This window comes from Opisthocomus hoazin, chromosome 15 (genome assembly GCF_030867145.1).
Source record: "Opisthocomus hoazin isolate bOpiHoa1 chromosome 15, bOpiHoa1.hap1, whole genome shotgun sequence".
Classification (NCBI taxonomy): Eukaryota; Metazoa; Chordata; class Aves; order Opisthocomiformes; family Opisthocomidae; genus Opisthocomus; species Opisthocomus hoazin.
In genome coordinates, this window is record NC_134428.1 from 7,968,132 (window position 1) to 7,980,750 (window position 12,619).

At 41.0% G+C, this 12,619-nt stretch overlaps 1 protein-coding gene across 7 annotated transcripts in view; it reads left to right on the plus strand.

The window, feature by feature from the left end:
- The window catches only part of MRTFB (myocardin related transcription factor B), a 108,300-nt gene that overhangs the window by 76,408 nt on the left and 19,273 nt on the right, over positions 1-12,619 (plus strand). For 5 of the 7 annotated variants that reach the window (XM_075436116.1, XM_075436115.1, XM_075436121.1 and 2 more), the window contains 6 exons: positions 555-610; positions 1,174-1,249; positions 2,268-2,429; positions 2,991-3,175; positions 10,498-10,638; positions 12,050-12,297. In XM_075436116.1, coding sequence (XP_075292231.1) covers positions 555-610; positions 1,174-1,249; positions 2,268-2,429; positions 2,991-3,175; positions 10,498-10,638; positions 12,050-12,297 — 868 coding nt within the window. The remainder of the gene's footprint in view (positions 1-554; positions 611-1,173; positions 1,250-2,267; positions 2,430-2,990; positions 3,176-10,497; positions 10,639-12,049; positions 12,298-12,619) is intronic. The other 2 variants (XM_075436118.1, XM_075436120.1) reach the window with 1 other exon arrangement.

The following is a 12,619-nucleotide window of genomic DNA, read 5'->3' on the forward strand; positions in this document are numbered from 1 at the left end:
TTGAGATGAAGCATTCTACAGCTCATATTATTTCTAGCTGAATAGTGTTTTTTACTCTTTTTGGCTATTTAGCAGCTAACCATCATTCTGTTTTCTAATTTGAACATTTGGGGCTTCTACAATTTTTTTTTAAAAAACAGCGTAAATAGTTCTTAAGGGACGGTTCAGTTCTATCTAGTAACAGCAAGTATGAGGTGTAGACAGAGGGTAGATACAGTGGAATACATGAAATAGTGCTTCGGCATTCTGAATCTTACCTCATAACATTTCTATTGTGGAACAGTTTTGGTAGGTAGACCCTGGTGTGCATAGTGAAAAAGTTAACTGTTACATGGCAGTATCTGTTAAAGTCAAATACTCCAAGTATTCAGTATAGGAGTGTTGCTCATCTCTGTTAAATATAAGTGAATATAACTAGCAGGAGTCAACTGGGAGCCTGGTCAGATGCAAACACAACTCTGAGGTGGTGTTGAACACCCATACAAACATACTGATTAGGATACTTCTTTTGGAAATAATGTCCTCTCAATTTAACTCTTACTCTCCCTTCACAGCTTTGAAAAGTCCAGCTGCATTCCATGAGCAGATAAAGAGCCTGGAGCGAGCCAGGGTAAACCACTTTGTGTAAACTTGTTACTAACGTCTGAAAGTAGATCGTTGTATGTGGTACTAATTCTCTGAGTAAAAAATAGTTACCGTTAACAGTAACAGCATATGCCTTCATATTGGAAGAGTACGTTAAAATAAAATACTGGTGTCAAGTCTCAGAGGAACTTCCTTAATCCTTCGCAGATCGAGGTGGGGGATAAACTTACGGTCATAACATGATGCAATAGCTACCTCCAGTTAAGCATAGGGTACGTGGGTAAATTGTGCTTGTGCAGGATTTCAGTAGCAAATCTCTGCCACTGTGATTATGTGTGGTGGCATGGGATGAAACCCAGAAACAGTCCCAGCTTGTTTTGGGGAAGATAGAGATTCATTAGAAGTGCTTAACTGATAGAAAACTAGAGCAGAACAAACCAAACCCCTCTGCTGCCCATGTTCTAGCAGCAATGTCCACCTGTGTGAATGCAATGGCAGATACTCATTGATTGGACATCAGTGAGTTACCAAATTACTTTGGTTTTTCTAGTAAACAGTAGCTAATGCTATTTCCTCATTTCTTTAAAGACTGAAAATTTTCTGAAGCACAAGATTCGGAGCAGGCCGGACCGCTCTGAGTTGGTCAGAATGCACATCCTCGAAGGTACGTGGCCAGCTGCATGCACCTGTGGAGCTGCTGTTAGAAGGAGTTTTCTGACTGAATTAGGCTTTGATATTAATTACTTCTGAAGGTTTATATACTCTATTTCTCTACTTCTGCGGTGTCTGTTGTAATCTGTACAGTAATAGATACATCTGTGGCAGTGAAAGTATTCTTGACTGTGTGTTTGTTTGCAGTTGCATATTGCATTATATATTATAATTATATATACGTGTAGTGCATATATTGCTTCAATTTCTGCTCATACCCTAAACTAACCTGAGAGCCTTGTACTTCCCACCCCACCTCCCAAACAAGCTTCAATAAACTGGACTTTCACCCTGCCTTGTTATTGACCTTGTTGCTCAGGTCATTTGAACCAACAGTCTTTTTATGCGTGGGGCTGTATTACTGTGTTTCACCATAACCTTACCAAATACAGAAACTACCAGATAACCATACTCCAAGTCAGTTTAGTAGCCATTAGTTTTAAAAACTTGCATTTGGTTACTAAACCCAGATTGATAGGTCACATCCATACTGACAGACTGTCTTCGTATTTTCGTTGAGATACAACTTTGCAGACTCAAATTTGTGCTAGAAGCTATTTTTAAAGGTAAATTCTTTAAGATGTTTGTCAAGAGAGAATCCAAACATCAGGGGATTAATTAAACCTTTACCGTAGCTCACACTGGTAAACCGTTAGAGCAACAAATGCTACCTTCCCATTGTAATCAGCTATTATTATTTTATATTCCCTGCTTTATTGTTGGACATTATACAAATGTTTACCAAAAGCATTACTGCTGTTAAAAAAGAGGTTATATTTATAGAAAAACATGATCATGTGGACAGTTACTCACATAATCTTACTTTTGCTTATTAATTTGGGAATTTTCAGAATAATACTTGCCTGCCTTTGATGAAAGTGGAATGGCTATTGCAGAGACAAGACAGTGTTGTTTGTCATGAAACTGGAGAAAAGATGAAACAGAATATTTAAATCCATGTATCTCTTCAGAGACCTTTGCAGAGCCCTCACTACAAGCCACTCAGATGAAACTGAAGAGAGCTCGGTTGGCAGATGATCTGAACGAGAAGATTGCTCAGAGACCTGGCCCTATGGAACTGGTGGAAAAAAATATTCTTGCTGTAGACTCCAGTGTTAAAGAAGCTATTATAGGCAAGTAAAGTCCCACAGCTGCCGTCTGTTATCTCTGTGACATTATGGAAAATAATAATTTAGTTCTTGAGGGTAAAGTTCACTAGAAGAAAATATATTCAATGTTCATTACTATTTATCTTTCAGCTTCCGAGTCCTAAGCTCTGTCATCGCTTAACTAAAGCTGTCCTAAACAGAGTTAAATTGTATAGTTGTAGAATAATACTGTCTTTGAAAAGACCTGTTTCTTACTAAGAATTATTACAAAATAATCAAACGTATGTGGCTGTTACTCAAGCTGTGGTAGGTGGCTGTGTGCACTCCACATATGTTGAACATACCTTTTAATCTCTTATTAAAACAACTTCTACTATGCACTTAGTTTTATTGATTCCTTGAATATGGTTTAATATGGCTGTCATTATATTAAAAACACAATAAATACTTAACGTCCCATATGTTTAGACTGTGCTGAGAACCGATCATTTTCCAGCAGTTAGCTAGTTCTGCCACCAATGTCTAAATTTAATTTGTGTAACTAAAAAAAAAATTGTTTTGCTTGTTTCTTTGTAAACATTCTAGCAGTTGGACAAGAGAATTACCCTCAAGCTCTGGATGATTATTCATTTGATGAAGACAGCAGTGATGCTTTGTCACCAGATCAGCCAGGCAGCCAAGAATCCCAGGGCTCAGCAGCTTCCCCTGGTGAGGCAAAACCGAGCGACTCACCATCACCGGTAACAGCAAACGCTGCTACGTCAACACAGGTACAGTTGTTAAATGTTGAAACAGAATCTTCGCAGTGTGTGTTTTGGTCTGGCTCTCTAGAAATGGGGTGTAGCTTCGTATGGAATGAGTACATTTGCTGCTGCAAAGAAGTGTCTGGGACTCCGTTCTCTGCTGTGGAGTGTCTAGCGCAGAACCTTGGCTTAGCTGTTGGCGAGGGGGAAATTCCCATAGACTGTTATAAAGCCATAAATTCCCCAAAATTCATTACGGCCTGTAGAAGATCTGCAGCTTTCCCAGCAGTTGTTGAAGAGGTCATATCCATGGGTTTACTCAGCTGTTACTGATTACTTCATGTCTGTCTTCTTTCTGGCAGAGGTCTTGAACTTGTTTAGAATTAAGCTTAGCTGAAACAACAACAGTTGACGTCAGTTCCATTATCTCCAGGAAAGTCCCTTAAAAAAGAGGTTTCCCACATAATTTAAATGTTCTCCCCTATAGTTTTAAAATATTGGCTAAGGAATATACTACTTAAGAAATGAAAATAACCTTTATTTTGGTTTTTTTGTGAGGCTTGCAGTATTTTCTTGAGTTACTTACAAAGAAAGGAAAGTAACTAAGTCTGCCATGGCAAATAAAATGCTGTCTTTATAGCAGAGCATTTAAACACGTGGGGATTTAAAGAACAGTGGATTTGACTGTTTGCACAGGAGTTGCAAAAGTGAATTTTGAAAGAGAACTCTTCTTACGATAGTTTAATTTTGTCACTTGTGACATCACCTACCCTGTCTTTAAACACATTATGAAAGTGGTGATGTACAATAATTTGCCAGAGCAGTAATGAAATAAACATCATGTCTTACAGACGAGTTTCTTCTGTCTTCGGTTAGCTACTGAAAACACAGGGTTATACACATAATCGTACAGTTATCCGAATGCTTTCTGGAATATCTAGCACAGTGCTTGCTTCCCAGGCCTTTGTCTTCGCCTTTGAGTTAATCAGTAAGTTTATTCATTAATGGGATATACATATTTATTTAAAGGTTACTATGTTTAGCTTAAATAGATTGTGTGTGATGTTTTCTGTCATACCCCAGCTGGTAGTTTTGAACTCACTGACCTCAGCCCAGCCAAGAGAAGGCTTTGCGTTTAACTAGATTTCTGCAGCTTTCGCAGAATTTCTTCTTTGAATAGAGAAAGAGACCGAAATGAGTGCTCCAGACTAGCCGGAGTTAACAGTAGTTATCTCTGTTAACAGCTTCTTCATTCAAGACTGACAGAGCTAAGTAAATGACAAATTCTGCTTATATTCCGAGTTACACTTGTGTAGAGGAGCCATTAGTTTGTGTTTGTGTTGAAATGGAGAGTAGCAAGGATTTTGCCTTGGATCAGTGCTGCACTAGTTGTGGAATCACGTTTACGCATGTCTGCTGAGCAGTCGCGTGCACGACGAGAAAGTCCTTGATCCTGAGCTGCTCCTTCTCCCACTGAGCCTGTTTTCCTGTTGTACGTAAATGAAAGCAGCTATACTATCACAGAAAAGTAGTTTATGTTTCAGATTGATGCTTTTTACCAGACTACCCATGTTTATGTCTCAATAAATTATTTAGTGGAAAGACTTGGGATTTCATCGCAGTGTTATATGTATGAAGTGACTTACAAATGACATCAGGTTAATAACACTGCACTCAGCATTGTGCACTTGGTATCGCTATACCACATGTGGATAAGCAAACACCGAAATTTCGGTAATGTCGTCATTTTTGTTTAATTAGCTGAGAAGTTTTGTATTCATTTGAGAAGTGTTCTTTAAGCAGGAAGTGTGAATTTGACAGAAATTCAGAAGCTTTAGGACTTCAGCTTGTTTCGTTTCACACAAGTCTGTACCTGGTAAAAACAAGTTGTTTTAGCTTCTATAACACAAACATTAAAATACTTTATTTGGAAAGAATTTCAGTGTATCAAAATTTGAGCAGTATGTGAATAGTACTACTATAAATGTGTGTTCTTCAGGTGAATGTTGTTCAACTGTAATCCACAACGGATTTTTTCAGAACTTCCTAAGATTGTTCCTTTATCACTTTCTCCACTATGCAAAGGAGAAAAAGATGCATGACTTTGAAGTTCAAATTATTTTCATGCTTGTCATTTTATTAAGCATTTGTTTGGAAAATGCATTTATTTATATGTTTAAACTCTCCGAGGATTCGTAGCAAAGCCAAGGCTCTACACGGGGAACTGTGCTGCAATTAATAAAAATGAAGACACAAACAAAAGATAAGACTGAACTAAATATTGAGTTCTGACTGTATAAAGTGATGTAAAATTAAGCCATTAAAGACACGATAAATACTGTTTGTGCTCCAAAGGTGTTAGTGGTCTTAATGACCATGGATACTTGACAACTGAGTAGGTCAGGATCTGGAATTACTCTCCTTGGTTTTGTTACTACTACAGTAGATAGAAAAAGTATTGTGGAGTTTGTGTTCAGAAGCAATGCTGGACACAGAGTCCAGCACATCGGTTTTATGTCATTGTTCCCTGACGCGTGGATTAAGATGTGAATTGGGTTTCATGTCAAGGGAATGCATTTTGTGTTGAATAGATTGAAAACAAACCACATTAAACTGGATTCCTAGGTAAAGAGTTAGGTTCCTAATGGAGAGCTGAATAAAAATACGCAAAGGGTTACGTGCCAGAAGCTTTTGAAGTAGGAAGCATGGGATAGACACGTGATGGCAGCGACAAAATAACAGAGAACTTGAACTGGACTGAAAAAGCACGTCAGGTGGAACTTCAGTCCTTTGCTTATGGATTCCATAACATATTGGAGTTGCTTCTGTGCACAGATCTAAAATGCAAAGCCACTCTTCTGCAGAAGAAAACAGATGCTTACCTTGGTGTCCCTTTTGAAATAAAGAATAACAGCGCAGCATGTCTGTACAGGAGATGTGTCTGGGAAATCGCTCTTTCGTTCTTCTAATTTCCTCTGACAAATTCCACATTTTATTACAATATAAAATACAAAGAAAGTTTTGAAAACAGTGGAGTGCAGCCAGAGTTCTTCTCAAGGTGTCCTCCTCCACACGTTTCCCGGCTTCAGAGGATGTAACTAACTTTGAGATCCGTCAGCTCTCGTTGACTGATGACCTGAAACTTGCTTTAGCCTGATGTGAGTGCATCTGGTAAGAATTAGGCATTTTAACCACACCACTCAAAACTGATCAAATTGTGGCGTTCACAATTCTGAAGACATTAAACAGTTCGCTTCAAAACAGCTGAAGTACTTTGCTTGACGAGACAGAGTATAGTGTCTGTTTCCTTGATACATTCGCTGTAGCTGTTGACCTGCTAGATGCTTGTTTGCAGTCAGCAGAAAAGATCCAGAAGCTGTATTATCTGTAACTGGAAATAGAAGATCTGTTCAAAGGACAAAAATCTTTACATTATTTGATGAAGTAATCAAGTTAAGAAGTTGAGACCTGTTAATTTTGTTTTTTGAATTTAAAAATTTATGAAGTAGATGATATGCATGGTTCATTGCCCCATCTAATATTTGCAGGTGAAATTGGGAAGTCTGTAAAAAGCTTTGTGTTTCATGTAGCCATTAATCCTTTAGAGTTCAGGATAACAACTAAAGTAAGGAAAAAGTAATTTACTTTATGGCAAGAGAAGAATGTTCAACACCATGAGTTTTGAGCAACAGGAACTAAAGAGGTGGGGTTGGTTTGGTTTTTTTGAAAGTTACTAACTTTTCCATTTTAAAGAGTTTTGTTGTGCTGGCGTTACGGAGTGTGTTTCATAGCCTGTAAAGGGCTGCTAAATAGTGTGTCGGAAGTCAAGTGATTTGTTTTGTTCAAGAAGGATCAGAATGATGAATGATAAAAGATTGTGTAATGAGTAAGCCGAAGTATTGTTTAAAATGCTTTTTAGATGGGACTTCAGGAATGAGACAATTTAAGCACCAGTGAAAATCAGGCGATCACTGGGATTCTCCTGTGCTGTGTGGTAATGCTGTACATGACACTGGTTCAAAGACAAACTAAGTGCTTTTTAAAATGTCGCTGCTATAACCAGAGTAAGCCTTTGAAGCTCCGTAGCAACAGGAGGGCAGTATGTCAGAGTACAGCGTCCAGAACCCTTTTGTGAAGGGTGAGTGTCTCTGACGTCCCCTACCAGTTCTTGGGCGAGTCCAGCAAATAAGATACTGTGTAGATACCGGGTGCTTTCCAGAGCAAACACTTTGGAAGCTGGATGTAAAAACAGAGACATTTATGTTTTTAGCCTGACACCGTGAGTGGACACAACCCCAGGGCAGGCACGTGTGCAGGGTTTCAGTGACGAGGCACGGCATACTACATCTTGCCGTGCAGTGAAGCAGCATCGGCAACTTTTGCCTGGGGTGGCTGTGCTGCGGGACGGTCAAAGGCACAGTGCAATTTAGGCAGCTTACGGCAAGCTAGCGATAGCTGTCTGCTGGCAGCGGACAGTTGGACACGCAGCAAAATGTATTAAAAAACCACAGAGATAGAAGGGAAAATTGTTATAATTTAATTGTAAGCAAAAGCTGGAGAGGCTAGTGCATGCAGACTGGCAGCTTGAGAGCTGCCATCCCAGAAGCACAGGGGCACCAGGACACAAAGTTTCAAACCATGTACCAAGTGATTTTAGCAAACTGATTCAGGTCCTTGGTGGTACAATCTCATGGAAGAGCAGTAGAGCACAGGAAAAAATGAACTGGAGAAGTACCCGTCTGACAGAATGCAAGGTTTTAGAATGTATTCTGAAGAAAAAGGATATTTACTGCTCGGAATGCATGGAAATGGATGGGCTTTTATGAATGGACTGTCGTACTAGGTGATCTAATTGCTTTCTTAAACAGTGGAAATGCAACTGATCTCACCTCTCTGGTTTTCATACTGTATGACATTAAACACTGGCAAAATGGAGAAGGAGGAGATTAGCAGAGATAAGACAGAAAGAAGGAGGTATTGGGTTGAAAGGAAGTTGGTAATGGTGCGGCTCTGCAGGAGCAGATTTGGGGACACTCTGGTTTTGTGTTGCCATTAACGACCTTGACATACGAATGGGTCATGTAACAACAGCTGAAAGGCCTGGTTGGCACAGGGTTGGGTTGTTTTTACGCAGAGAGAGCTGGTTGGTTTGGCTTTTAGGAGGGAAGTGGAGTTCTGATAGAATGGAATAGTTCTTAAAGAGAAAAATGCATACCACTTCTCCTTCCCATGAAGAAGGGTTGTGGACGCCTGGAGACTCTGACTCCGGAGAGGCTGCGGAGGAAGCCAGCTGAGGTGCCGCGCTCCACGGCACAGTGACTGTGAGCTGCTGCGGACGTCCTCTGTGCAGCTGCGCGTACATTGGCAGAGGTGATTGCAGCCCAAGCGTCATGCCACCGCAGGGACCCAGGGACGGAACATCCTACACATTTCCAGTTGCTTACTTCCAAGAAACAGTGATGAAAACTGTAACAGAAACACAAACAGGACGGTCAGAGAGCACAAAATCTTGTGTGAGAGAAGAATAAAAATTATTTGTGTAGCTAGAAAATAGAAAAACAAGGGCTGAGTTCTGTTTATGCACAGAGTATATCCCATCAGAGGGATATTCACTACAGAAGGACATAGGTTTTAAATCAGAAAACAGTATCAGAACAGAAGAAACTGCTGTGACAAAGTTAAGCTCAGTGGAGTTTGGTTATTGTGTAGGAAAACTTTGGGGAATTTTCTGTTAGGCGTAGTGGTGCCAGGAAAATAATAATAATAAAGAAGTCCTAAGCCTCTACGGAACTAGGTAAGTTTATGGAAGAAAATACACGCCGATGTTTGTAACCGCAAGGGAATGCACTGCGTCAGGTTGAGGGTGCTGGGAAGTTGCGACGCAGCGGCGTGGTGGTGCTGGCGGTCAGGCTCAGAGCAAGGGCAGCTCCTGGCGCAGCCGGAGGGGCGGCTGCTGTGGCAGGACGCTGGGAAGCTGTCCCTGCAGAGCACAGCCACTCTGCTGCCGCCTCGCCACGCAGGAACAGGGAGTTCCTTCTCCTGTGTCGGTGTTCAACCCTCATGAAGGAGAGGCTTTTCGGACTGTCCTGGTGTGGGTGGTAGGATTCCTCGGGTGTACACAGGAGTCAGACCTCACAGACAGAAAATAGTGAGGGCCTGGGCTCCGTAGGGTTGGGTTAAAGCAGTGTTTTCAGTAAGTTCGGCAGGCTGCTTCAGTGTGCAAGTGGTGTGCCCGGGTCAGGCGTTGGTGGTCCTTCAGGAAGAGCAATAGCAAATGGCAATATCTCTGCTAACAGTGCATTCCATTCTTCAGTTACTTTATCTCTCCTTTTATTTATAATGAATAAAATTTTGTTTGAACTGTTTTTCTGTACTTAGTTACATATAAAAGTATAGAAATGAGTTATATTCTTAAAATCTGTAACTCTGGTTCTGGAAGTCTGCATGTAGGAAACCTGGTAACGCTAACAAGAAAAGAAATTTATTTGACATCACCTTTTCCTGTAGTTCTGATTGACTGTGGTGAAGAAAAGATTTCTGTTTTACCCTTAAGCTGGGAGCAAAAGTACTTTAATGACAGCTGTCAGTTCTAGAAGAATTTTGCAATTACGAAGTTAAGAACTGGTATCAATTAGTTAATCTGAGTCTGGGCTACCAACCAGAGACAAATACATGTGAGGAGCAGTTTAAGTAAAAGGTTCCTGATTTGAATGGGTGAGGTGACTTCTGAAGGTCCTTCCAGCTCTTGTATGATTGTGTAAGAAAGACAGAAAGAAAATGTTTCCATAGTATTTCTTTACTTGTTTGCATGTATGTTAAAAGGAGAAAAGAATTCTGCAAATTAAACAACTGTGTAAAGATGATGAAAACAAAGCGCTTCCGTGAGGACTTCTCTTGTATGTTGTTACAAGTCCTTTTTGGTTATCAGTTATTTAACCTGCAGAAAAAACAACAATAAGAATAAAGAAAAACGTTAGTGTTGGAAAATATTTATTATGATGTACTACAAAAACTGGTATTAAAATCAATTACAGCTTTGCTTTGGTGAAACTAGAAGTAAATCCTGTATTAGTAAAACCAGGCTTTGCATGCATTTACATGCAGTAGTTAGAGTGCAGACTAAGAAGCCAAGGTAAGAAACCAGTTACCGCACTTGCTGTATTTGAAGTGTGCCTTTATAGAACACTTGACACGGACATGAAAGAGTGCTGTTTTCACCACTCCTCCTAAAAATATTTTGTGAATTTGACATGATAGTAAATTGTCTTAACCATTTCGCATTTTTTCAGTTATCCAGACGGTGGATGTTTTTAATGCTTCTCTTTTTCCTTATATTTTTTTAATACTAGTATCCACCTTTAACCTCTCCAGTTCCTGAATTTCTCAAAACGCCCACTACAATCGAACCACACATTACACGATCTACAGCTACAGCCACCCCGACCACCAGTACTGTGTCTGCAGCAAAGCCTGGGCCAGCGTTAGTAAAGGTAGGCATCTGTAATAATGGCATCTGAGGTCTGCCTTCTGCATCTGTGTCCTTTTCCACTGCTGTATTTAATGCAGAAACACATGAGTAGCGTTATAGCACCCAGAACTAACAACAACTTCTGTTAGTGCTCAGGAGAACGTACCGGGTTGTTGACCGGAAGCTTTTGGATGCAAAGAGCAGCCATTAACACTGTAGGGACTGGCTCATTATTTCAAGAGGTTCTGACAGTACTGCTGACAGAAGTTTTCAAGCAGAATTATGCATTACATTGCTGTGGAAGTGTTTAAGAAATAAGGACAATGGATTTTTGCAACGCTGAGTTTCTACTTTGTATTGGTGAAATGAATCTTTTCTAATCTAGTTTTGTGTGGAGAATGTGATAGGAGCAGAGGCAACCGCATTCGTGGTCTGCCTGTAACCACACTGGTGAACTGCATCGCTCTTTTTCTGCAACTGCTTTCTTAGTTCCTTTATTGTATAACCAGAACACACCGAGAGGGAAGTTGCTGTATCCTTGCATTTCAGTATCAGAACATGCTCAGTTCTCTTTTCCTGGGGGTTTTCTGGAGAGGTTGCTTCATTTCAGCAGCTTTGCTGAAGGTCGTCAGCTGTGTAATGCTTACACGTAGGCAGACTTCTACCTAACGACATGCAATTAATTCTCAGTTCCATTTACAAGGATGACCTCTGATAGTCAGCCTCCAGTAAAAATTTGTCTATACCAGTGAAATCAGTGGGCTTGTACAGCGTACTTAATTCAGGACCTTAATGGCAAATCCAGATACCGCCCTAAGCAGGTTGTCTGCGTAACATGTGTGCTACTTTGATGCCTTCTGTACGACTAGGTAACTGCCTTCAGCTTCTCACTCGGAATAATGTCAGAGAGCTTGTAGAGGAGGAGACTTTTGCCACGTGCGCAGGTATTGCTAAGAAGGGTGCTGCTGGAGGTTTCATAGGAGTAATCCTGTGGTGTATCGCACTGCCTGCCCATGCTGTTAATCTAGGCGGGGAAGCGCCTGTGGCCTGCGGTGTTTACAGATGGAGTTAGGGTGCTAGCTGCTACTCGTACAACGGGCTGAGTGGCTGTCACCTTACCGGTTGGAGAAGAACGCCGCTTTACAGTGACGGGCCATGACAGCAGAGTCCCTTAGCTTCGCTTGTGCCATCTGCTAAGGACATTCACAGGCTGTGATATGGGGCCCCTTCCTGGGCGCAGCATGAGCCAGCTGGCGTACGCGAACTTCTCAAGGCTAGTAAGCGGTCCCTCTGGGCAGGTCTGCGGCGGTCGTCGTACTTAGCAGCCCTTTGCAGCGTATGTGCTCCTGTGTGCTTTATCTTTGTACCTTGTGTTACTGCTTGTAAATGAGGTGTCTGTTACAGTTGTTTTAATATTTTCCATCCATAAACAGCAAAGCCACCCAAAGAACCCAAATGATAAGCATCGGAGCAAGAAATGTAAAGAACCTAAGCCGAGGGTGAAAAAATTGAAGTATCATCAATATATTCCACCTGATCAGAAAGGTGAGAAAAACGAGCCGCAGATGGACTCCAACTATGCTCGTCTGCTACAACAGCAGCAGCTGTTTTTGCAGCTGCAGATCCTGAGCCAACAGCAGCAACACTACAACTACCAGACAATCCTGCCTGCACCACTGAAGTATGTGAAGCACTGTTTGTGTCCTTTAAAGAAAAGAGATAGCCAGCAGTTGTAGACTTAGGGCTTGAGAAGTAAACGTGTTTTGCAGATGTTGAGACAGGTGGAACCCAAGAACACTCAGTGGCTGTGTGCATCGCTGTGGGTATTATTTGCCTCATTTGACAAGGTGATGAGGTGGGGGTCTTGCTGAAATACTCCTGAAGTTGGATGGGCCTTTAAGTGGTCCTCCTTCTTGTGTGGCACGGAAACAGAACCTCCTGCCTGTCAGATGCATTTTTTTCTGACCAAGTGCATATTTGAAACTCGAAAGCAAGAAAGCTTT